This window comes from Tasmannia lanceolata, unplaced genomic scaffold (assembly GCF_043159265.1).
Source record: "Tasmannia lanceolata isolate RefF3 unplaced genomic scaffold, GAP_Taslan_0.1 ptg000006l, whole genome shotgun sequence".
Classification (NCBI taxonomy): domain Eukaryota; kingdom Viridiplantae; phylum Streptophyta; class Magnoliopsida; order Canellales; family Winteraceae; genus Tasmannia; species Tasmannia lanceolata.
The window spans coordinates 13,475,866-13,502,328 of NW_027518683.1; the positions used below are offsets into that span (position 1 = coordinate 13,475,866).

A 26,463-nucleotide genomic window follows, 5' to 3' on the forward strand; every position below is an offset into this window, starting at 1 on the left:
GAGGTGTTTTCCCGGGATTTGATTTCCCGAGAACGCAAGTGAACAGAGCTTTCAAATCGAATAATATTCATTATGCGGTAAAAAACTCCATCGAATTTTCTTCTCGAAAAAAACCCACTCCACCCATCAATTTTCTCTTCTTCATCAATTGAATCGTTTCATAGCCTTTTAATCATGACCGCTTATTAAATCGTACGGTTGTCACTTGGGCGACCAATCAACTAAACGTGCCTCAAAGAAAAAGTGTCCACAACATTGCTTTTCTAACTAAGATATTGTTATTCTATTTTACCGTTTCTAACATATAAACTGAATCAGAATCTAAAAGTACCTGCAAAATCCGTGCTATGAATCTATTCTGAAACATTCTAAAAAAAAACAAAACCCTCAAAGGAGCCAAACCGCCTCTTGTCTCTCCCAAATAGCAAGATCCCTACATAGAGAAAAACGAAGAAACCACTCGTTTGGTCCCTTTTGTTACACGGTGAGCTTTTTACCTGCTTTCTTCTATCTGTTATTTGATTTTTCTTATGTTTTTAAACCCACCATCGATCGAAACTTATGTTTTTCTATCTGGGTTGTTGAGGAAAGTACTTTTTTTGCCAGAAATACTATGGTTTGATGTGTAATCTTACTACCCAATTATAAAATATGCAATATTTCAACAATTATAAATTCACACTTCCTCTAATGAGGTGTTTCTTATTTTTTTTCTTTGTTTTTTTCTCTCTCTTTTTTGCAATTTCTTTGAGATATTTATCTTGGTCTCTCATTGTATAGAAGTGAATTTTTTATGCGTTGCTCGTTGTATTTTAGATCTTTTTTTTTTTTTTTGAGATTTTCGGCGATTAGATTTCTTTTATCTGCCTACTAATTGCTTGTTAAAATATCTCTAAAGAAATTCCCAGCTGGGAAAAGACCACTATAAAACGATGTTTCAGAAAACCCAATTGGAGTATTAGATTCTAATGGCTTACCCATATTTACTTTATGATATGTTTATTAACATTACTAGACAATTATTCGTGATTCATGTTATATGTTTTCTTCTAGATGACCCAGTTTTAGGCTCTTACATGCTGGTGGACTTTCATCTTTTTTGTTTTGTTGTTGAAAAAAGTGCATCTTCAATGGAGAATTATTAGTGAAACTCATGGAGGAAGTTAGAATAGTTTATTGGAATTGTTCTTAATTATGCACAAATGATGCACTGGTTATCTGGCTCGTAGTTAGAATGTTATGCTCTAACCTTTGTGCATTTATTGGCATTTGCAGATATCATACAGGCAGTAGTGGTTTCTGTTACTAATCTGTACTTTCTATTGAGATGCAAATGATCTCTGGTCTGGTCTCATCGGCATATGAAATCCCATGTTGTCATTCTTGGAGTTCACTATATTTAAGTGAGAAACCATTCATATCAAGACCTTCTATTAGGTTTGGTGGATTGGATAAGCAAGATCTTCATCGTGTACTGAATTATGATGCTGGAAAGGCGAGCGTTTCTCGGTCTTTGATGCCTGGACGTGTCCAAGAATCATACACGGAGGAGAAACCTAAAGAACGAGAAGCAACTTCAAGATTCAAATTTGTGCGGACATTGTTGATTGACAATTATGATAGTTACACCTACAATATTTATCAAGAATTGTCTACTATTAATGGGGGTGAGTTCTATCTTCCTTTGTTATCTCCATGGAACCATTTACTGTTATTTATGTTAATTCTTTCATCATTACTTACGCGTTTTTCTGTTTATCCATGTTACAAGGGTGGTTATTTATTTTATTGATAAGTTATTCCAGTGTCTCTGATTTTTAACGCTCAGAATAAGATTATGCAGAAATGTAGTTTGATATTGTAGAAAGCATAGTTTCGCATCAAAGTGAATTGGTTCAATACCTTAAGATACACACGAGCAACTAGAAAGTTGACTATACTATCCATTTTTTTATTTTGGAACTTGGAAGTACTGCATGTTCAAAAGTTTCTACCTTAAAAGTTATCATGATCAAGCTTGAACTCTAGGTTGATGAGTGTGACATAAGGTTATATATATATATATATATATATATATATATATATATATATATATATATATATATATATAGAGGAAAAGGATTGTACGCTCGACCGTACCTAAGGTTAGGTACGGTAGAGTGCCAAATCACATGGGTCCCACATTTTTTTGGTCATCTAAACCATTCATTTGCAAGGCCCCATCATAGATAGGGTGTGTACAAAAAATCAGCACCATTGAATCATCCTAACCTCTCCAAAACTGGAGGGCAAATGGGCAGATTTGTGGACAAACAGTGTCTGTTCATTTTGACCTCCACAAATGGATGGGTTAGGATGATCCTATGGAGTTGATTTTTGGGATGCATCCTATCTATGATGGGGCCTTGCAAATGAATGGTTTAGATGACCAAAAAAAATGTGGGACCCATGTGATTTGGCACTCTACCATACCTAACCTTAGGTACAGTCGAGCGTACAATCCTTTTCCTCATATATATATATATATATATATATATGTGAGAATAGAGTTCCTGAGGTTGCCCTCGTATAAGCTTATATGAGGTGGCTCTCACAAAACATAATGGGCTCACATTGTTAGGATGATCCGAAGCATTCATTTGAAAGGCCCCATCATAGATAGGTTGTGTACAAAAAATCAGCTCCATTGGATCATCCTAACTCCTCCAAAAGTGGGGGCAAAAATGGGCAGATTTGTGGACAAAACGTGTATCCATTTTTGCCCCCACTTTTGGAGGGGTTAGGATGATCCAATGGAGCTGATTTTTTGTACACACCCTATCTATGATGGGGCCTTTCAAATGAATGCTTCGGATACCCTCAGGAACTCTACTCTCTCTCTCTCTCTCTCTCTCTCTCTCTATATATATATATATATATATATATATATATATATATATATATATATATGAGAAATTATATGATGCCCGACCGTCAAAATAAAGGGCAGTGAGAGACAAAATCTCTCTCCCTTGATTTTTAATCCAAGGGAAAGCACCGTTTTTTACTTTTCCTTGGTTAAAAAACCAAGGCAGCAGTTTTTGTCTCCTTCCGCCCTTTACATTTTGACGGTCGGGCGTCATATAATTTCTATATATATATATATATATATATATATATATATGAGGAAAGTGTTTCTACTCGGTCCCCTAGATAAGCTTATCTACTCCTTCCTTTAAAAAAATACAGTGGGCCCACGCTGTTTGGATGATCCAAAGCATTCATTTGATAGGTCTTAACATAGATAGGGTGTGCCCAAAAAATCAGCACCAAAGGGTCATCCTAGCCCTTCGTTTTGTAGTGCCTTGTGGTGCCCAGAATGGACACATATAAACGTCCACGTTTATATGCGTCCATTTTGGACACGGTGTGCCCAACAAAACGAAGGGCTAGGATGACCCTTTGGTGCTGATTTTTTGGGCACACCCTATCTATGTTAAGACCTATCAAATGAATGCTTTGGATCATCCAAACAGCGTGGGCCCACTGTATTTTTTTAAAGGGAGGAGTAGATAAGCTTATCTAGGGGACCGAGTAGAAATTATATGATGGGGCCTTTCAAATGAATGCTTCGGATACCCTCAGGAACTCTACTCTCTCTCTCTCTCTCTCTCTCTCTCTCTATATATATATATATATATATATATATATATATATATATATATATATATATATATATATGAGAAATTATATGATGCCCGACCGTCAAAATAAAGGGCAGTGAGAGACAAAATCTCTCTCCCTTGATTTTTAATCCAAGGGAAAGCAGCGTTTTTTACTTTTCCTTGGTTAAAAAACCAAGGCAGCAGTTTTTGTCTCCTTCCGCCCTTTACATTTTGACGGTCGGGCGTCATATAATTTCTATATATATATATATATATATATATATAGAGAGAGAGAGAGAGAGAGAGAGAGAGAGAGGTGTAGCTACACACTCGTGTAGCTAACTTAGCTACACCGACGGCTTAAAATACAGTGGGCCCCACATTGTTTGGGTGATGCAAACCATTCATTTGAGGGGCCCTCACATAGATAGGCTGTGCCCAAAAAATCACCTCCATAGGATCATCCCAACCCTACGATTTGTGGAGGCAAAAATGGATGTGTAAAAACCTTCACAAATCTGTCCATTTCTGCCTCCACAGTTTGAAGGGTTGGGATGATCCTATGGAGCTTATTTTTTGGGCACACCCTATCAATGTGAGGGCCTATCAAATGAATGGTTTGGATCACCCAAACAAAGTGGGCCCACTGTATTTTAAGCAGTCAGTGTAGCTAAGTTAGCTACACGAGTGTGTAGCTTCACACACACACACACACACATAAAACAATGTGATAGACAATGCATCACTAAATTCACATTGGTCTTATAACAAGATTAATGTAGTGCATCCTTCATTATTCTTTACATCACATCTGGGCTGCTCTGATACAATGTAAAGATACATCAGTCTCTCTCCTGAACTGGAATTGGGATCATACCTGGACCAAATATGCTAATAGGTAAATATGGTCTGGAGCACATAAGTTATGGATCAAACACTGTGGTTTCAAGAGGGATCTAGTAAACACTACAACCTAGGAACTTCGTTAGATCTTCCACATCATGCAAATGATCCTTAGTCACCCCAAATTACTAAGTGGATCATCACTTATTTCCCTGACTGGCAGGCATGAGACTACAATTAATTCAGGTTTCACCAAAGATCAAGGTAAATCCAGGTGAGATCCCATTCTAGTCACACACATAAGATGGTGACTATTCATCTAAGAATCTCATCCTAAGCTCTCCACATGTCAAGGAGGTCAACGCTCGGTGAGAAGTGAATTGGAACTAGCACCTTTTCTGTGTGTTTATATATAAGGGCACCCAAAGTCTTACAAAAGGAACACATTTTTCTTACAAGGCCTCTTCTTCCCATATACCCTTTATATGTTGCAGTATCTGCCGCTTTGAACCCTATTGAACCTTTACCGGAATCTGCATAAATAACTTGCAATTTTTTGCTACACAATTTGACCTAATAAACTATCAGTACTTCTACACTCAATCTTTGTCAGAACAAATTTGCACTCTGTAGTTTTCCCAACCTGATCACCCATCAAAATCCATCTTTGTTTCATTGTCCTTGTCGTCATGCACCAAATTGTGTCAATAAATATATGATATGTTCCTTTTGGTACATAAAGAGACCTTTCAGACACTTTACCACATCCCTGCCCAGGAAGTGCTAGAGCCTTGGAGCTCTCTTATCTCAATCTTATTGACATATGCTTGCAAACATGTTGAAGCTTCCCAACATTATTTTGCATAAGAATCAGATATTCCACATTGATGTGATCAATCACTATGGTACCCCTAATTTGCTTAAGAAGCAGGGAAGATAATGCAGAACAGTAGCAACAACTAACATGTTGAGCTCCAAAACCTCTGATATTATTTTGTACTAAATCACACATGCGTCCAATTCCTCTAACTCGGGACTGTAATCAAAGTCTTGACGAATTTAAATGACATTGGTTAATGACGATCATGGTACCATAGAGTAATAAAAATTTTAAGATCATTTGATACTTTCACATGAATTTCTTGACTCCAGTGTGATTGTAGTTGTTGCACATTCCACTATTTGCCATTTTATGTGCCATTATTCACATTATTTGCTTGTGAGCTGCCACTCGTGATCATGGCATTTTCTTAGGCAACTTTATGGTCGCAGTTGAAATGGCGATGATCCACAACAAGAGAGCACCCTTTTTGTTCCTTTTTGGTAGGAAATCCAAATAACTTCATTGTGACACTTGGGTCATAAACAGTTCTGAACGCCTCTCCTAGCCCTCCTTGATGCATTTTTTTCCACTGCTTGTTGCTAAGGATTGAGTTCTTATGCTTGGAATGACTAGGAAACAAAACTTAGAATCCTTGAGAGATCAAAGTCAGTAAGTCATCATCATCTCCTACATGTAAGAGAAATAGATCAATACGGAAGTAGGTAAAGAAATTGCAAAGAAAGAAGAGAGAAGAATATTTTGTGTGTGTGTGTGTGGGTTGAATCCACAACCCCACAAATTGATGCCTTTATATAATACCACCTATGAATAATTAGAAGATTTGCCTTTAGGGCCATCCATGATGGGCCTTATGTTATTCAATGAGTACTCTACTTAAACAGAACTTACAACCCCCCCCCCCCCCCACCCACGCACCCACCACCACCACCACCACCACACACACACACACACACACACACACACCACCACCACCACCACACACACACAAAACAATGTGTGTGTGTGTGTGTGTAAACTCTTAAACACTTCCCCTCAAACTGATCCTTAGATACCATCCATCCTTAGCTTTGAACAAATGCTTCTAACCTGTCTGCATGAAAGTGCCTTCGTAAATATATCTGCTATATGATCTTTGGCCTTCGCACATGGAGTAGATGTCAACACGCTTTTCACGAATGAAGTGGCAATCTATTTCAATATGCTCAGTCCTATCTTGAAACTCCAGATTATTGACAATGTGAGTAGCTGCTTGATTATCATCGAACATCTTCATTGGTTTGCAATAATCAAAACCTAACTCTTCCATAATGTCTTTGGCCAAATTAACTCACAAGCTATGTGAGCCACATCACAAATAATCATCAAATATCAGCGTGAATGATCATCTATAAAGATAACTTTGATCACAAGCAATAGGGGCTCTTGCTGGACCCCAAATATCAGAATGAATTCTGGGGAAAAGGAACTAACTGCCTTTTCTCATGTGTAAGAAAATGGAACTCTAATATGTTTACCAAAATGACAAACTTCATTGTGAAAACTAGTGCCATACTCAATAATAGGAAGTCCTAATTGTAAATTGCGAATTGATGGATGGACAAGCTGATGGTACCAGAGCTGAGGTGAGGCAATAGTGTTCACAAAACACTAACAAGCCTACGATCCAAATAGTGGAGTCAACTAGTCTCAACCCTTCCACCAGTCGTCTTCGTGGTCTTTAGATCTTGAAACACATGAAGGATATAATGTTACTAAAAACAAAGATGCTTAGTAAGTTTCCTTACATATAACAAATTCAACAGAAATTTGGGGCCATCTAAGACTGAGAATAAGGAAATAGACTTTATGGGCCACACAGTCCAATTACCACAGGTGCGATGGATCCATCAACCATAGTAACTTTTAAAATTAACAAACGAGTTGTCAAAGATTGTGAAAACTGATGACTCAACTTTTGTCATGTGGTCAGATGCACCCTAATTACTTGTATGAGCTAAAGTAACAGAGGAGGAATATGGACAAGTGGGTGATTGGCCTGATTTGCCTATGATGGTTTACAAAACTTATCCCAATGCTTGTTAGAGTTTGTTATTAGATCACCCAGAATGAATGCATTTGCAATGACCACAACTGCGACCACTTCTGCATCCTCCTCCTGGGTCCTGACTCATGACCACAACTGCGGCCAAAACCACCATGGCCCTTGTCACAATCACCCTCGACCAGTGGAAGATGTCAAGACAATCTTCATATCAATACTTGGTTGGGAAGGCGCAGAGGAAGAAAGACTAATATCTTGGAGGCGTGTGTTGCACGCTATTTAAGATGGGAAGTTCTTTACTGGCTAATATTTGTCCACGGACAGAACTGTACTATGGTTCAAGTCCAAAGAGAAACTTTGCCACGTTGAACTCCTCCCGTTGTCTGTTTAGGGCTTCCAGATCAGATATGAGGTGTTGATAAACATTCAACTCCTCCCACATACTATGGTGGGTATTATAGTAATCTTTCAAGCTTTTCATTCCCTGTTGGAACGAGACAATGTTCTCAAAATATCTTATAGACTTGTGAGATATTTGCATCAGAAGAATATATTTCTCGTATAGTATCCCAAATCTCCTTGGTAGTATCCAGGAATATAACTTTGGCACTGGTATGTGGTGATCCAGATCCAAACCTTAGTCATTAGCTGATAGTCCTCTTGTATCCAATGCTCAAAATTTGGATCAGTTGTTGCAGGTCCATTTTCAATTAGAAATTTATGCTTGACCCTGGCGAGGATTAGGGTTTGAAATGGGGAAGGAATATTGGGGTTTCGAGATATTAATGGCGAGGATTAGGGCTACATATTGGTGAAGATTGTGTTCAAATTGGAGAAAACTGAGGTTTATGGTTTTCGTAGGTGTAATTTAGAAATTAGGGTGTGCTAAGGTGGGGTTTGGCGTTGTGGGTTTTCGAACTTGGGGTTTGGAGTTTTAGGTTTCTCAAATGATGAGGTTAGGGTCTTAGGTTGCCATGAGATGGGAAGTGGGCTTGGGAGGGATGAAGGGTTTTATGATTTTGAATGGGTAGGGTGAAAGAATTAGGGTATAAAGGAAGTGGTTATGGTTGGAAATGGTGTAGGATGTGGGGGATTAGTGTTTTAAAGAAGAAAAGAAAGGGGTTAGGGTGTTGAATTGTGTCTGATGTGGGACTAAGGTTTCAAATGGGGTAATATGTAGAGTTAGGATTTCCAGAGGGTTAGGATGTGGAGTTAAGGTCCCAATTACTTTGTAAGTGGAGAAGGTAAGATCCTTTGTGCACGACTCCGATAGCAGAGATGGCAAGATAGAAGAAGACGAAAATTAAAGGTTAATCTTCTTTCTTGAATCTTTGATCATCATGCTCTAATGCGTTGCCAAAGTGGTTTAGCCATCATCTTCTCCAAAATCCATGTTTCTACCTTTTCCTTTCTTATATTTAAAACATGTACAAATATTTTCTCAAGTAGATAAATTATTTGTTGCTTGACATGACGTGCTAACATCCTATTCTGTTTATTGTGAATCTACCTACAGTGCCTCCTGTGGTGGTGCACAATGATGAATGGACATGGGAGTACATTCACCATTGCTTGTATGAAGAAAAGGCTTTTGATAATATTGTCATATCACCTGGGCCTGGATCTCCGACATGTCCTTCAGACATAGGTTAGCCAACTAAGTTTTAAATGATTTTACTATCTGATTTTTTTAATGGAGATGATTCCCCCCCTGCGGATTATGCGCCCCTCTTGTCACGTGAATGTGGCAGACTTTAAAGCTTTTTGACGTCAAATCACGTGATAAGGGGGGCGCATAATCCTACAGGGGGGTTGAAAAATCATCGCCCTTTTTTTAATTATTCTTTTGATTATTGTTGCTTTCAGTGATGTAAAACTCATCGACATAAATGTAGAGGATCATTCCTTTCTTTCAACTGTAGATGGAATCATGGAGTTGGTTTAAGTTTGTTCTGATTGGATGGAAGTTTCCTCCGATTTTACAGGAATTTGTTTGCGAGTACTACTTGAGTGCAAAGATATTCCAATTCTAGGTGTTTGTCTTGGGCACCAGGTATTAATGTATGCTCTTGCAATCTTCTATTTATCTTTCATTTTTCTTTTGGTTGGATGTTCAAGTTCTATGACTAGCATATTGGCTAGTTTCTTGTTGTTAAAACTAAATCAGTTTTATGATCACTACAAGCATACCTTATTCTGAAAGGAACATAAATATTCCTTATTCTTTGTGGAAAATAAGCAAAACATGATGTTTAAAACGAGACTCTTTCAATATGGGCGCGCGCGCGCACACACACACACGCATATATGTATGTATGTATGTATATAAGGACTCTTGTGTTGCAATGTGGGCCCTTGTGGTCACTTAACAAATTACATGATTAATTACAAATGACTTAAATGCCCCCATCACTTAAGATTTTCGTAATAAAAATGTGAATCCCATTTTAAGCACCTACAACTTAAAGTAACCAAGTGATATTGGTAGGAAAATACCATGGTACCCCTCCTTTACCTTAAGAGACCTAAAAGACACATAAAGAACACATAAAAAATTAGAATATGGGCACTAGGATGGTTCCCATCAGCATCAGAACCAAATAAGGTATCTTCATCGACAAAGGAAGGTAATTGTGAGATAATGGATGGAAATGGTTCCTGCGAAGGTGATAAAAGCAAACACATCCAAGGAAACTGCATGATGTGAGACACACATATGATGCTAGAAAGGGTCATGACAATGAATACACTTTTGACTATTTTTGCATCCGAAAAAAAAACACTTGGAAACAAGAGGAGAGTTTTTCTCTCTCATGAGGAGGTACATGAACCAAAAAAAAAAGCATAACAAAAAACATAGAGTAAAGAGTAGTTTAGGGGTCTCCCATAGAGATAGTAGCAAGGCGATTTGTTGGCCAGGACATAATATATGTGCAATTTATCAGGTGTGTAACAGTAAGAGCTGCCTCATCCCAATCTAATGTGGACCTTGAGATTCAATGAGAAGAGAATGGATGGTGGAGATAAGATTAAGATGTTGTTTCTAGCTTTCTTCCTTTAGGAACTCTATTCTGTTAAGGTGTATGAGGAAAACTTTTGTGAGAGAGGATGCCCTTGTCTTGTAATAATTGTTGAAAGCCATGAGAAAGATATTATCCCCCTGAATCTGACCATAGAATCTTTATGCCGATTGAAATTCCATTTTTTATCATTTTTACTAATATGCATAATGCATATATGACGTTTGATTTCTTTCATAGTAGGTATGTGCACATAAACCTTGTATGATCATTGATAAACATAACAAAATAATGATACCCTTGGAGTGGTGACATTGTTGCGGGTTACTAGACATCACTATGTACTGATGATGCAGATAATAGGCCCAATAAGAGGCATATTTGCCCATTAGGACTTTATTTCCATGTTATTTAGGATATTTATTTCCATGTTATTTAGGATTTTTATTTCCATGTTATTTAGGATTTTTATTTCCATGTTATTAGTTTCTGGGATTTTATTTTCCATTTTATTTAGAATTAGGAAGTTTAGTCGTTTAGGGATTCTTAAAAGCCTATTTATAGGCCAATTTACAGCTCTTGTTAACTTTGATGATTATTGATTATTGAGATTCTCTCCCTACAGAATTCTTCTTCTTCTTCTTCTCCCTAATTTCGTCTCTTCATCTTCTCTTATTCTCTTCTTTTCTCATCTCATCTCTTCTTCTTCTCTTTTCTCCCCTTTCTTCTATTTCTCTTCTCTGTCCTACATCAACTGAACTACTAATTCAAACGATGTCTAGGTGGTGCGGTGGTGCTTATGGGAAAGGATTACTGAGTACTTTTGTTGAGTGAACAAATATCACAATGAGAAGAAGAATAAACACGAGAAACAATACTTCTATCAATAACAAGTCCCAAATTCAAGGTTTATATGCACATGAAATTGTTAGCCAGAGACAGGGTGGAAAATGTGATAGTAGAAGGAGACTCAATGAATGTCATAAGGTGGCTTAAGAAATCCTGTACTCCACCTTGGCGGTTTGATCCTCTCTTTGGTGAAATGTATGATTGGATCGTTTTCGTGGTCCTTTTCTCATGTTCGCCGTTCTGCTAACCAAGTGGCCGATCGTTTGGCGAGAGGAGTTTCAAAGGATGTGCTAGCTCTCTTTGATTCTCTCCCACCTTAGTCTTGTTTTGATACTTATGTATCTTATTTCTCTCTTTGTTCTTCTCTCTGTTTCTTGACCACCTCGGTCGTTTATCAATAAAATTTGCTATCATTTTCAAAAAAAATAAAAAAATCCCAAATTCAACATGCAAATTACTCACTAAATGTGGATGTCCTAGAAGTGTCCCTTGCATCCAAAATTGGAACCCAGTTAAAGCCTCAAATATTTGATGACCAAATCAGAAGCAAGTAGAAGCATTGATTCAAAATGTATCTTAAGGCTCCCTACTCCAAAAGGAAACATATTCCCCTCACCTCTGAATGTATTTGTGCAATGATTAGGCTTTTGGTTGTTATTCAGCTCTTCTTTTATGTTTTGTATCCTAACTCATCATTTTCCAGTAAATGCTCCTTACGATGTCTTTGATTCTATCATACGTAACTTTTCCATAATAGGCCTTGCTAGAATAAGAATATAGTATATTCTACTGATAATAGGAACTCTCTTATAAAATTAAAATTGAGGGGAACTTTAGCTCTATTATGGACTGATGCATGACTACAAGGATCGACTGATTTTATAGCCATAATTTATTATCTATTTTTTGAGATTTGTTCTGCTGAATTTTTCAATTGTAACAGGCATTAGGATATGTGCATGGTGCTCGAATTATCCATGCACCGTCACCAGTTCATGGACGTTTAAGGTATAGCAAAAATCTCACCCGATGGTTAGTCGGTGCCTTTTTATCAGAACATGTGTAAGAAGCCTTGTATCTATAGAGTCCTAATGTATTTCCACAGAAAATCGTGCACAGATGTTTACAAGTAAACTAGTTGGGCAATTTTCTACTCTTTTAGATCTTATCATGTTCTGCATCAATCAGTTCATGATATAGGACTTGGTTACACTTTGCTAATACTGAAACCTTATTTTTTTCAGAAGGTTAGATATATAGTGTCTAACTTATGAATTTTATCTTCAGTGAAATTGAACACACTGGATGCAACCTGTTCCGTGATATTCCTTCTGGCAGGAACTCAGGATTCAAAGTGAGTCAGATTTTAGATTCATGAAAATGTTCAAATTTTTTATACTGAGGCTGTGCAGGTGAAAATTTATAGTAAATTCTTCGATATGTTTTAGATAATCATTTTCCCTTCCACATTACTCTCATGTCTTCCCACTGTTGAAGTGAAGGCAGATAATTCAAAGAGAACACAAGGCTGGAATGAAGGAAAGAAAAACCAGAAAAGGAGGAAGATAAGAGGAGAGAAGAAAGGAGAACAGAGAAAGAGAAAAGTCTTAGTGTGGTAGCTTGGAACCCTACCTACGCATTATATCAATATATGAGTGGGAGAAACCCAAAAAAATGTAGATGGGCCCCAGTCAGTAATTGGCATCACTTAAGTTACCAACACTCTACCAAAAAATATGTGGGCCCTATTGTACTACTACATAAAACTAATGAATATAAAGCACATTTTATAATCCGGGTTCCGGATTTAATCATACGTGTGGTATGGATTGGATCCACTGTATGTGATACCGGGGAGGAGACCCACCACACATAGGATGTGTACACTTTGGTTAGAAGAGGAGATACACCATAATATGGTGTGTACATGTGTTAATTGACACCTGCTAATTAGATGCTTAATTCCTATTGGTTGGGAGTTAAGTGGAATCCTACTGGTTGAAAATCTCTAATTTCCTATTGGTGGAAATTGGAAAAAGGAAGAGAGACTTTGACTTGGAGTAAGTTTCCTATTTGGTGGAATCCTCGTGGAATTTGGAAACTCATAAGTGAGCTAACATATTAGTGGTCAAGTAATTGTTTTGGAAACAAATTAGAGTTCTATTCAAACAAAGATGTGTTAGAGTAAACCATGAACCCACATTACCTTTTTTTGGAAATTCATTTTCCCATCCATGTTTTCTAGTCATTGCATTTCCAACTAAGCTAGTTTATCTGCGATTATGAGTTTCAACCTGTGATTATGAGCTTCAACCAGCATGTAAACATATTGGTGAATATATGTCTCATCTTCATTTAAACTGCTGTTAATTATGACTTGCAGGTTGTTCGGTATCATTCACTTGTAATAGATGCGAATTCACTTCCAGATGAACTCATTCCTATTGCGTGGGCCTCTTCTATGCATACCCTTCCTTTTTCTTGTATTCTAGAATCTGATGTGATCCCTGGTGTTTTGGGGAGTCTAACTAATCAACACCAGCCTGTTGGTTATTTTGCATCTAATATAAAAAATGCAAATTTTCAAAGCCCTAAGAATTGTCAAGACATGGAGAGTGCAAAAGTTCTCATGGGAATCATGCATTCTACTAGACCTCATTACGGTGTTCAGGTATGTTTTATATTTGTTCTATTATTTTCTTCATCTGGGTTTGTTGTTGCATTACATGACTGACTATTTCCTTGACCATCAGTTTCATCCTGAGAGTGTTGCTACTCATCATGGGAGGCAAATACTCGAAAATTTCAGAAAGATGACAGCAGACTATTGGTTGAGATCATCCCAATTTCATGACAGAAAGGTTCACAGTGGTGGTAAACTGTACTTGGTTTTAGTGAATGTCATATATACTCTCGTTGAGCGTGTAGGATGAAACCTTGATTCTTTGCCTTTGTGTAGGGGTGCAACTCGGGTCGGATGGTTGAGGCCAACCCAACCTGAGGAACATTTTTTTCCAATCTGAACCAGACCCGATCCGAGTCAGCCCAACCCAACCCGAGTTTTTAAGCTTACAAAAAAAATGATAAAAAATGTCGAGTTTCACTCGGGCCGGGTTGCCCAAGCCCTCAACCCGAACCTGACCCAAACTCAACCCGAACCCAAACCCAAACCCAACCCAACCCAACCCGAACTCAACCCAACCAGACCTGACTTTTTTTAGGTTGAACCCGACCTGAGTTGCACCCCTACCTTAGTGCTAGTTTATGTCTGCTTGCTCTGACTTTTTCCACTGCATATATGTTTGGTTAAATATCAAGCGAGGAAATTCCAGCATCTCATTATGCAAATTTATGGCATAGCCTGTTATTTCCTCCACCTCTTTGTGTGAAATAACTTTTCTTAGTATGATACAGGCGTCTGAATTGAGTGGACTATTAAGAAAACTTCCTGGGAGTAGGTCATTAGTTGCTAATGCAGCAATGGGGCACCATTTAAATACACGTGAAAAAGTAGCAAGTGCATGTAAAGACATGGAAGCTATGTTTCTAAAGTTGCAGTGGAAGAAATTTGAAAGCTTGGCTAATAAAGTTGGTGGGTCGGAAAATATATTTTGTCATTTGTTTGGACATCAGAAGGGCAATGACACTTTTTGGTTAGACAGTTCCTCAGTAGATCAGGTAAAGTTTTATCATATCTTTCTCTTGGTTATTAATGTTAATAATAATATACAGTCAAACATGCCTACACTGACCCCATTTAGTGTGATGACCCCTTTATTACGGTGAAATTTTTGTCTCGAATCAGGACTTATTTTCAATTGTGACGACTACTTTATTGTGGTATAACCGAATTCCCTATTGGTCTCATATCTACTGAGTATACCTACATAGTAAATCTAATGTCTATAGGGAATGAAGTGATATTAAAATAGGAGAAATTAAAGATTCAAACTTCAGCCATCTGTGAAAAGAACTCCTATGATGTCGAAGCAGTGGAACATAATTCTATGTGTAATATCCCTTATTGTTTCTATCACACCTATGCCCTTTGTATGATCTTTTTTTTGGAGCAACCAAATCCCTCCAGCGTTTGAAGCATGCAGATACATTTTCCATTGGAACTTTCTGATAAATGGATTTTATTCATTAAAAAATTAAAAAGACTACACTCAGAAAGACAATACCTAAAACTGCTAAACTGGGATTAGCCCACCAAAACGGTCTTATGCATTAGGAATCGCCAACTCTATGCTATACTGCTATCCTCTCTTCATCATTTTCCTCATTGTTATTGCCCGTACTTCTCTCATTGTCTGAGTGACAATCACTCAATGAGATATTGAAAACCCTAAAATAGTGGACAGGGCAAATTCGGAGAAGAAAGGTGGGATTTGTACACCTCTCAATCGATAAGACAAAGAAATGAAAAAGGGTGAAGAAAAAGAAAGGGTAAGAACTACATACTTCATGGAGTCTAGTGTTAGCCCCCCAGGGATGGTTGTAACAATGTAACCTGTCTATAGTGATAGCAAATGGTTGGTCCCATGCTATCTCTATAGACAGGTTTTACAACAGTTCTCTTTATATATTTACCATGGTCTGATTAATTTTGATTTATCTTTTTTAACCTCTTTTCCTCTTAACGAAGTCTTTCTTGTTAAGGGAACAATCAGAGATAAATCAAAATGCAAGCCACTGATTTAGAGTCATATTGTGACTTTCCACTTTGCCTCATTATTTTCAAAGTAAAAAATAATAATAACCCTTGGAGGAGCGTAATTGAGATTTTTTTTTGTGAATAAGTAGGTTAACTCGCAGAAATTTCCCAACTGAAGCAAAAAATTATTCCGACCATGGCATGCTATGTAAAATAGAATTATGCCCCACGAATGTAATAGACCATTTTGGTGTAAGCACCCAACTTCCTACCACATAACAATGTGATATAAATAACTAAGAAGCTGACTGCAGTATTTGAAACAGTTTATCAGTGTTAACTTGTACCTCTAACGCACTCATCTATTGCGATAAGCACGGCTTTAATGAAGTCCTTGTTTTCTTTTATCAATGACGATAACTGTAGGGGATTCATCTTCTAACATCCTTTGTATCCAACTATCCATATACAGAGGAGGGCACGCTTTTCATTCATGGGAGGTAAGGGTGGATCTCTATGGAAACAGATCACATATCGGATATCAGATCAAAGGTTTGAAGAAATATTTCTCATGTCAAACATTACAATTAATGCATTTCTGTCTTAATTGGACAGTGTGTTTTTGTCTTCACATAAGTTTTCATCTGGGTGATAGAAACTGATATAGATTTTGTGATCACTTTTTCAGTAATATGACTGCTAAAGGTGGGGGTTACTTGGCAATTGAAGATGCAGAAGGTTCCATAAAAAGCAGTTTTTTAGAAGATGGTATCCTTGATTTTTTGAATAAGGTATATATTCCATACTTGATAAGACAATCATTGTTACCACAAATTTATGCGTGAATAAAACACACAAGGTTGTTGGAATCAAATTTCCCTTTTGTTAAAGAGAGGTAATTTTTAATTGGTAGCACCTGGCACTTCTAGCTTTTTCCATTAATTACATCTTTCAACGAAAAAAGAAAATAGAACAAAAGAAAGAAAAGAAAGACTCTTGAATATCCACCTATAGGTTCTCAACTATCTATGCATTAATCAGTCTGCAAAGAAAATATCAAAAGGATCTTCTATGAAGCATTCTTTTAGAAAATGAATCTTTGTTGCGTAGTCCTTGTTGTCTCCACCTAGGTTTCCAATCCTTTCAGAAGACTTCCCTTCAATCCTTTCAGAACTTCACTTTTCTTCTCTTGAGAGGAAGACTCCCGATTTTTATCTTCGCTAAGAGACCTTCTGAAATAGGACTAGTTGGTTGCGTAATTTTTGGAAGAAGTTGTTCTGAATAAGATCCTTTTAGAATCTTAATGAAGTATAGCCTAGAATGAATGTTTTTTTTATTGCAAAGACATTCTTGGAATAGGATCCGAAGACTCCCGATTTTTATCTTCGCTGAGAGACCTTTTGAAATAGGACTAGTTGGTTGCGTAATTTTTGGAAGAAGTTGTTCTGAATAAGATCCTTTTAGAATCTTAATGAAGTATAGCCTAGAATGAAGGTTTTTTTATTGCAAAGACATTCTTGGAATAGGATCCTTCTTATTATAGAATTTTGGGGTAGCTTCCTCTCAGAAGAGGGCTTTATGATTGTAGGACTTTTGGAAAGAGTTCTCATAAAAATAAGACTCCTCATTGTCCACATCTTGGAAAGAATTTCCGGAGACTAATGGGCTTCAAAATCTAGAGTCTGATAGGTGGGATTATTCAGAGATTGTTTGATATCACTAAAAGGTGATAAGTTCAACACTTTTTTTATAAGGAATAGAAGCAAACCACATGAATTGGAGAAAATGAGAAATTCAATCCTCACAACTTATCTATTATATAATATATATATAGAAAATGATAAAGTCAAATGCATGACTATTAAAAGTGTACCTCTATCACACATTTACAATGTATAAGAAATGAGGGGAATTAAAGTAAGCTTGTGTTATATTATATTCTTAAGATATATATATATATATATATATATATATATATAGAGAGAGAGAGAGAGAGAGAGAGACAGTTCCCTAATAGATATATATTATATAAATCAATATGCACATGGTCATGAAGCATCAATTTGCGAATCAGAAATTCATATCCGGCGCATGTCATTTCATTTGTGAATAAGTCTAGAAGTTAATGTGCTAAAGGCACATATGATAACGCGATCCATCCTATTGAATAGCACTGTTGGATATAATGACAATTCACGACAATCTGAATATCATATTTATTGTCGGCAATCTGAATATCATATTTATTGTCGGCATAACGAGGATTTGGAGGGAATGTAATGCTAACGTCCGAGATAATAGCACGAAGCCATACCACCACGCTAGATGAACATGACATGGATTGATATCCAAAGATTTAGAAACAACATTATGTTTCTTACATTTCCATGAAATCAAAGAATCTTCTTGGAACATAAACCAACCAGTTGATGAGATTAGGGACCTTGTGCGGGAACTCCACCCTATGATTCAGCATCGACGGAGATCATCGAACCCTGAAGTAGATCATCTGGCTAAAGAGGGGGTTAACTTACCTTAGATTCGATTCATCACTCAGATTGAGTCGGGCCCCTTGGGGCTTTTTTTGGCTGTTTTTTCTTTATCTTTTCATTTGGGGACATCTTGTCCCCCGCCTCTGGCAGTATGGTGATTCTCAATTAATAAAAGTTAATTTTCAAAAAAAAAAAAAAAAAAACCAATCAGTTGGAGAACGTGTGTCTGGACATCCATCCTAATAGGCAGTTAACTCCAGGGAGGATGAGGACGGAAAGAGGGAGATTTTGGCCTTCAGTTCCATGCATGTGTCTTATGATCCGATGAACAACAGTGTGATGGGGATCACTAGGAGCAGAAACAAACTGACTCACTATCTGAACAATGCACGCAATATCTGGCCTGGTCATCGTCAAGTAGTTGAACTCCCACAAGTCGGACATATGGTGTCGGATCACCAAGAAGTACATCATTAGCCTCACCCTTCACGATACTTGACATTAAGATCAAGTGGAGTTTCAATGACCTTGGAGATGAAGTAAATACTTGGTATATTTGGTTTGAATGACAAGAATATCTCATTCAAAGTGATGTACTTCTATGTGTAGCAAGTATGTGAAGCCCCTAATCGTTCATTCAAAAAGACGACTGCAAAAATTATTTCTGCCAAGTGATGCCATACTGATCATCGCTAGAAATAATGATATTATCAATATAGATGAGAAGTATAGGAATCCCCGATTTGCTATGAGTCTATGACGTATAAATAAGGAATAATCTGGGGCACTCTGCTCAATGCCATGGGTAACTACTGTTGTGTGAAAATTTCCAAACCATGCAGGTGGTGCTTCTTTGAGAACATATAGAGATTCCATTTGTTTACAAATAAGAAGAGATATAGGGACCAATAGCCCACGAGAAGCGGGGGGGGGGGGGGGGGGAAGATCGCCATGTAAGAAGGTATCATTAACACCCATTTGATTGAGAGGCCATTGTGTTTTAGAAGGAATAGCAATCAAGGTTCAAATTGCCGTCATTTTTTTAAATGATAGATCGATTCATTAAAGCAAAAAACGCGACCGAGATGGCCATTACTGTTAAATTACCAACTTCTTCAAAAGCTTAAGCTGTTGGAGAAAGGTGTTATATATCTTTTATACTTTAACACTCTCCCTGCACGTGTGGCTCACTTGGCAAACACGTAGCACATGTGGTCCCACTTTGGGCCGACCATCGCATGTGGATTTTTGCTATCCAGGAGGTTTGAACTCGAGACCTTTGGCTCTGATACCATGTTAACTTACCAACTTCTCCAAAAGCTTAAGCTGTTGGAGAAAGGCGTTATTTATCTTTTATACTTTAACAATTACAAATATATAACTAGCAAAAGAACGACATAATATCAAAGAAGAGAGACAACGAACATCCACAAATGTAATCTCTTAGGGAGGAAGAAAGTTGAAGATCGCCAAAGTGTCATTTTTGCTACTCTAGCAAGTTTTGCTACTAGAGCAAAGGTTTTTTTCATAATCAGACCCATATTCTTGCTTATAACCTTGAGCCTCCAAACGTGCCTTAGGAGATCTAGGATGTCGAATGTATAGGGTTGGGTAGATCAAGGGATCCGAAGGTGCTAAGGTCTAGATCTAGGGTTGGGATGGAGGAGAGGTTTTAGATCTAGGATTTTAAAGAGAAAAGGTGACAAATCTAGATGTGTGGAACCGCACAAATTTGAGAAAATGAGAGATTCAAGTCTCGTGACTTATCTCTTGTATGTTATAAATGATAAGCCAAATACATGACAATTTACCTCTGTTACAATGTGTAAGAGATGAGGGCTATCAAGGTAAACTCATGTTACATTATATACAATTAAGGTATATATGTAGACAATTCCTTATGAATTACAGTATATACCCCTATTACAAAAGGGAGATTTTATATGGTGCCCGACCGTGTGGAAACAAGGGCGGAGAGAGAGAGAGAACACCCCCCCCCCCCCCAACCTTGATTTCTGATCCAACCTCCCTTTTTTACTTTTTGCTGGATCGAAAATCAAGGGTGGAGAGTTTTCTCTCTCTCCACCATTGTTTCCACACGGTCGGCCGCCATATAATTTCTCTACAAAATGTTCATTATTGTTTCTCTTAGAGGAGAGCTCTTCTTCTTCTTCTTCTTCTCTCAGAGGGTACATCTTCTTTTCCTAGAGGAGAGATCTTTTTTTTTTTTTTGAAGATGTCTTCTTCCTCTTTTCCTAGAGGAGAGATCTTTTCTCATAGGAGATGTCTTCTTCCTCTCTTCCTCCTAGAGGGAAGATCTTGTTCATCTGGAGAAGACTTCTACAAGAGGACTTGTCCTTGAGGAGAGATCTTGTCTCGAAGGAGATTTCTTCTTCTTCTCGCAGAGGGAAGATCTTCTTCTTCTTGTGGAGGATAAGTCATGTTCTTGATCTCAAGAAGAAGAAAAAATGTAATGAGAAGACCCTTTTACCTTGTATTATTCTTTTGCAACTTCTCTAGTCCAAGTAACTCGTAGTCTTCTTCAAATTTTCATTGAGCTGGTTTTTTTTTCTTTTTCCTTTTTTTTTTGTGTAATTCATTTTCCAAGGCTGTGTACATGTACATCTCTTGTGGAATTCCATCCTTAGCTTTTATATGAAGCTATTGGGTTGATACGAGAACTATCACTTTTCTCCCCTTATGGGTGTGTTCCATCTATGAAAGGCTTTCCTTCAAACTACTTTGTGGAATCCCATGATGGGATTTGAATTGGGTGAGAGTCTAGGTGTCTGCTTCTGTCCCATACTTATTTCCCATCGGTTTTTAAGAGAGGACTAGAGTGGGAATTTTAATTTAGTTATGTGGAATGGGGCTAAATTTTAGCTCTATACTTTCTCAACTTTGATAGTTGGTTGTCAGTGAGCCGAGAGCCCACTAATTCTCTTATCTTAATATGTTGAAAGACATTCTTTAAGCGAGGTTAAAATAAGCAACCCCCCCCCCCCCCCCCCCCCCCACACACACACACACACACAATGGCTTCAAAATTCGAATGCCAATCAACCCAACTGCTTCCTATATTTGGTTGCACAAAAGGTTTAAATTGGGTACAACTCAACCCAATTCCCTTTTCCATTCATTCATGAGAAGAGTATAATGTGGGCCTACCTAAGTCATGAAATTTTGACTTCAACAATTCATTACTTCTCCTCAGGATCATATAATATGCCATGCACACATCTGTTCATGGGCACTTCCGCACCTGATATGTGTGGGTCTGAGGGAGATCTTCTATGTATATAAAATTATTTATGTTATTTTTTTACAGTGTCATAAAGTGAATATTTCCAATGAGGTTATGTGAGAGTTGATGGTCATGTTTTATTCAACATATCTTATTATGTGATTTTGTATCAGGAACTTCAGTCATTTCGTTATGAAAAAGAAGATTATGAAGGGTTGCCATTTGACTTCCATGGAGGATATATTGGTTTCATTGGGTATGTTGTTCAGTTTGCTTCTATATGCATTTCTCAAATAATATTATCTCAAATAGTTACTTTTGTAATTCAAGTTTCTCTTAGAGAACTCTAGTATCTTACCTTGTTCATTTAATGTTTTTTTTTGGCACATCCATTCACAAGTTGATTCCTTCGAATTATACAAGGATTTATGTGCTACACTCTAGAACTAATTGTAAGTAAATGATAAAAAAGCCACCGCAACCTTTTAACTAATGTGTATTTTCTTGTACATGATTTCCATTATGTAGTGACAAATATGCTCCAATTGGCAACCTCTCAACTAATGTATGTTTTCTTGTACATGATTTCCATTCTGTAGTAACAGATATGCTCCAATTGTTAAGCAATGTAATTGAACTTCATCGATTTGGATGTTGATTTGTCTCAATTTGTAACGTGGATGTAGCTTTGCACGTAAAACTGTATGAAACTAAAACTGTCTATGTATTAGCCAATCAATTAAGCTGTTCAAGAATATGGAGAGCATCCAAATTACTCTTTCCTATAAAAATGAATTCCATGTTCTGTGTAAGCCATCAATCAGTGGGGTTGTTTGTCAGACAATAGAAAATTGAGAATACCAAGGAAGGAAAAGAGGAATTGGATTAATAAACAATTTCCGGTTAATAAAAACAAGTTACAGAACCCTTTCCCTGCTTGTTTATATTTTTCTTTTCAAAAAAAAAAAAAAACAAGTTACTGAGTAATATAGGAAGAGAAACAAGATTCAGGCTAAATTTGTGAGAAAGATCAGGAAATAAGAATAAAAAAAATTAGAGAATGGAATAGAAGTTAAAAGCTTCAAGGAATTGAGAAAAATCTTAATTCAGGGGTACTAATTCTACAATTACATAATAAAGTTCTTTTTTAATTGAGTTTTATAACAGGCCTATGAGTTAAAACTTCTGATAATAATTAAATCCATAAACAGTACTCCATATTCAAGCAGCAAAAGAGAAAGACAAAACAGGCTTGAAAATAAATTAAATGGACAAAACTGATAACAGATGAAAAGTAATGATAAAAGGATTAAAACAAGATGTAGAATGGAGATTGGGAAGGGAAACCTGTAGTAACTGAAAGAACATAAAACGACCAGAATATTAAGAGAATAAAGGGTTAGGCTTACCAAAAGAATCCACTTTTGGCCCTCTAAGAATCCACCTAGAGAAGAACAAACTGATATCAAAGGAATCCACCTCCGATCCATAGGAATCCACCTAGAGGGTCTGCTCCTTTATCAACGAAATCCACCATTGATCAACACCATGAATTCACACAGTGGAAGAAGGGCTTCAAAAGAAACTCTCAAAATTTTATTTATCAATTCCTTCATAATAGTCAATGACCATGAAGCCTTTCTTTATATGGAACTTGCCCACAACTTATAGAAGACTCCTAGACAACTTAAAAGCCCCAACATGTAGACTCTCTTTAACTTAGACTAGCGAAACCTGAACTTCTAGAAGCTTCATACTTAAAACTCACAACAATAAAAAGCTAATAGCAAAACACTAACATGTTTGTGAATTTTATTTATTTTTGGTAGGTAAGCTGGGATTGAACCTTGGACCTCAAGGTCAAAGAACCTCCGACTTCATGTTTGTGAATATTGACATGAATAGTGATATGAATAGTGACTTGAATGGTGAAACCCTCAGAAAAACAAAGTACTAACTCATCAAACTACAGTAAAATTAAAAACACCAATACGACAATTGTACCCCTATGAAAATAAAGATCAACTATACCCTTACAAATAAAATAAAATCCTATGGCACTCCTAAGGGGTCCCACTATCAGATTTAGCCCCTTTTCTGTGAAGGCTGATCCCCATCAGTCTGTGACTCTCTGTACCTCCTATAACTTTGGAGTTTATGGTGTCTTCCTTTTCTGAGAGTATGTTCACTTGAACCATTCTTTCCTGGTTAAGAGACATTGTATAAACGTGAGCTTCTGTAGTGTCACTCTTTTGGTTCGAAATTTTTGGATGATTCTTTTGTTCATGATAAGTGAGCTTCATTAGTGAAAGGAAGAAAAGGAATCAACTATGCTGCACAGTTACTTCAAAATGCTTTAAGTCCTGTTGTTTTAATCTGCCATGTGCTACATAATAGCAAACATCAAAGGCTACGAAAACAACATTTGGTAGGATAAAAAACTTGTACAAATATTTTTTCTGGCAGGCCATCTTTTTCTGGTAGACTCTTTCCATTTTCATATCTTACTCTTAACGGACCTGAGGTTATCCATATCTTACTCTTAACGGACCTAAGGTTATTCATTTTCATACCTTACTTTTAACAGACCTGAGGTTATATTGGACAGCTGCTAATTCTGATCTTCCCATCAAGCAGGTATAACCTTAAAGTTGAATGTGGTGCGGCTTCTAACCGCCACAAATCAAAGGCGCCGGATGCTTGTTTCTTCTTTGCTGATAATCTTGTAGTGGTTGATCATAGTAACAATGATGTGTATATTCTATCAATACATGATATCCATCGATGTGGAAATACTGAAGTGGGACTACACGAAAACTTGAATGTGAAGTCATGGTTGGATGAAACCGAGAAAAAGCTTCTTCAATTAAAAGCGGCAGCTTCTAAAAAGTTAAAGGAGCATAACCTATCTCCAGTGACGTCAACCCCATGCAAGTCAGGATTTGTTGTTGAGAAATCAAGAGAGCAATACATGAAAGATGTTGAGAAGTGCCTTAAGTTCATCAAAGATGGAGAGAGCTATGAATTGTGTCTGACGACACAGATGAGAAAGATAATTGAGGATATGGATCCTATGGGACTTTACCTAAATTTAAGGGGCAAAAATCCAGCCCCATATGCTGCGTGGCTTAATTTTTCCAACGAAAATTTATCCATCTGCTGTTCTTCCCCTGAAAGATTCCTCCGATTAGATCGCAATGGCGTATTGGAAGCAAAGCCCATTAAGGGTACCATTGCTCGTGGTACAACACAGGAGGAAGATGAACGGCTTAGATTGCAACTTCAGCACAGGTAAAATGAAAATTGCTAGTTTTGTTAACAGAAATGAACTGGCTCTGGATTTTTTAAAAATGATGGAAATACCCTTGTTTCCCAAGGTGACCCAATATCAATACTTTTGAATGGTCTACTATGCAAAATTGGTCAAATTCAATACCTCTGTTTTTCAATGCTGCCGGAATGGCATTTTAGTTTTACCAGAAGAAACTGATATTCATACCCTCTTGTTTTGGTATCATACGCCCCTTTAATTGAATAATTCAGGCTCACATGAATCATCAAAGATTATGAGAGCCAACGAAGAAATTCTAGACGAGGTGCGTGTAGTAGATATCCGTGCATTTCATTTGTTTCATTAAAAAAAGGGAGGATTCATCGTAACTTTTCTTTTTTAACTTTTCAGTAGAGGATGATCGAAATAATCAAATTTTTTTTTTTTTGAGATCATCAAGATAATCATTTGTTTTACCAAAAAAAAGGGGGCAGATTTGTCAAAAAATTTCTTCTTGAAGTGTCTGATGCTCATACCTCCTTTTTAGTGAAACTCATGCTTCTAGCTACTACAAAGGTGACATTTGTTTTGTATTTCATCTAGTATAAATTAAAGAATTTTGATTATTCATTTTTTGTCTAGCATCCAAGGTTTTTAGTCCACATAACAAAGAAATGATTAATTCTAAACTGAACCAATGCTTAATCTTGCCTCTATTTATTATTTAGATAACTCTACTTATACTTACTTCGTTCATTTGCTTTCTTTGGACATTGTTTGATCCTTTCTTTCCAGTGAAAAGGACCAAGCAGAAAACCTAATGATTGTCGATCTCCTGAGGAATGACCTCGGCCGCGTTTGTGAACCTGGTTCAGTGCATGTACCTGGTCTAATGAAGGTAGAATCGTATGCAACTGTTCACACTTTGGTTAGTACAATCCAAGGAAAGAAAAGATCGAATTTGAGCTCTATTGATTGCATCAAAGCTGCATTCCCCGGAGGTTCAATGACTGGTGCTCCAAAGTTGCGATCAATGGAACTGCTTGATTCTCTTGAAAACTGTTCTCGGGGAGTCTACTCGGGCTCGATCGGGTTTTTCTCATACAATCAGACATTTGATTTGAATATAGTGATTAGAACCATTGTTATACACAATGGAGAAGCTTCAATAGGAGCTGGAGGGGCAATTGTTGCGTTATCGAGCCCAGAAGATGAGTATGAGGAGATGATGTTGAAAGCAAAGGCCCCATCCAAGACTGTGATAAGTTATCAAAGCTGACTGTGATAAGTTATCTAAGATGGCAACACGAATCCAACTAATGATTATTTATTTACCTGCTTGCTATATGTGAAAGATAGCTAAATTGCAGGACCATTTTTCATTTCATAGCAGGAACTCATTGTATTAAACAACAGATAGATTTTGGTTATTTTATAATTTCATGTTGTATTCTTCTTCCCTGATTGGGATTTTACCATTGTAATAAAGGAATACAAGTGACTATTCAAAAAATAATAATAATAATAAAGGAATGCAAGTGGGTCTTGATAGTTATAA

The 26,463-nt window shown here is 37.0% G+C and overlaps 1 protein-coding gene across 1 annotated transcript; it reads left to right on the forward strand.

Moving 5' to 3' along the window:
- Positions 1-296: 296 nt before the first annotated feature.
- On the forward strand, positions 297-26,463 carry EMB1997 (para-aminobenzoate (PABA) synthase family protein). The gene is made up of 14 exons (XM_077382361.1): positions 297-484; positions 1,276-1,667; positions 8,889-9,020; positions 9,358-9,425; positions 12,185-12,249; positions 12,529-12,595; positions 13,625-13,912; positions 13,995-14,102; positions 14,656-14,919; positions 16,371-16,450; positions 16,587-16,689; positions 21,808-21,890; positions 24,272-24,925; positions 25,701-26,463. The coding sequence occupies exons 2-14, from the start codon at positions 1,328-1,330 to the stop codon at positions 26,182-26,184; spliced, it is 2,736 nt and encodes a 911-aa protein (XP_077238476.1). The 5' UTR covers positions 297-484; positions 1,276-1,327; the 3' UTR covers positions 26,185-26,463.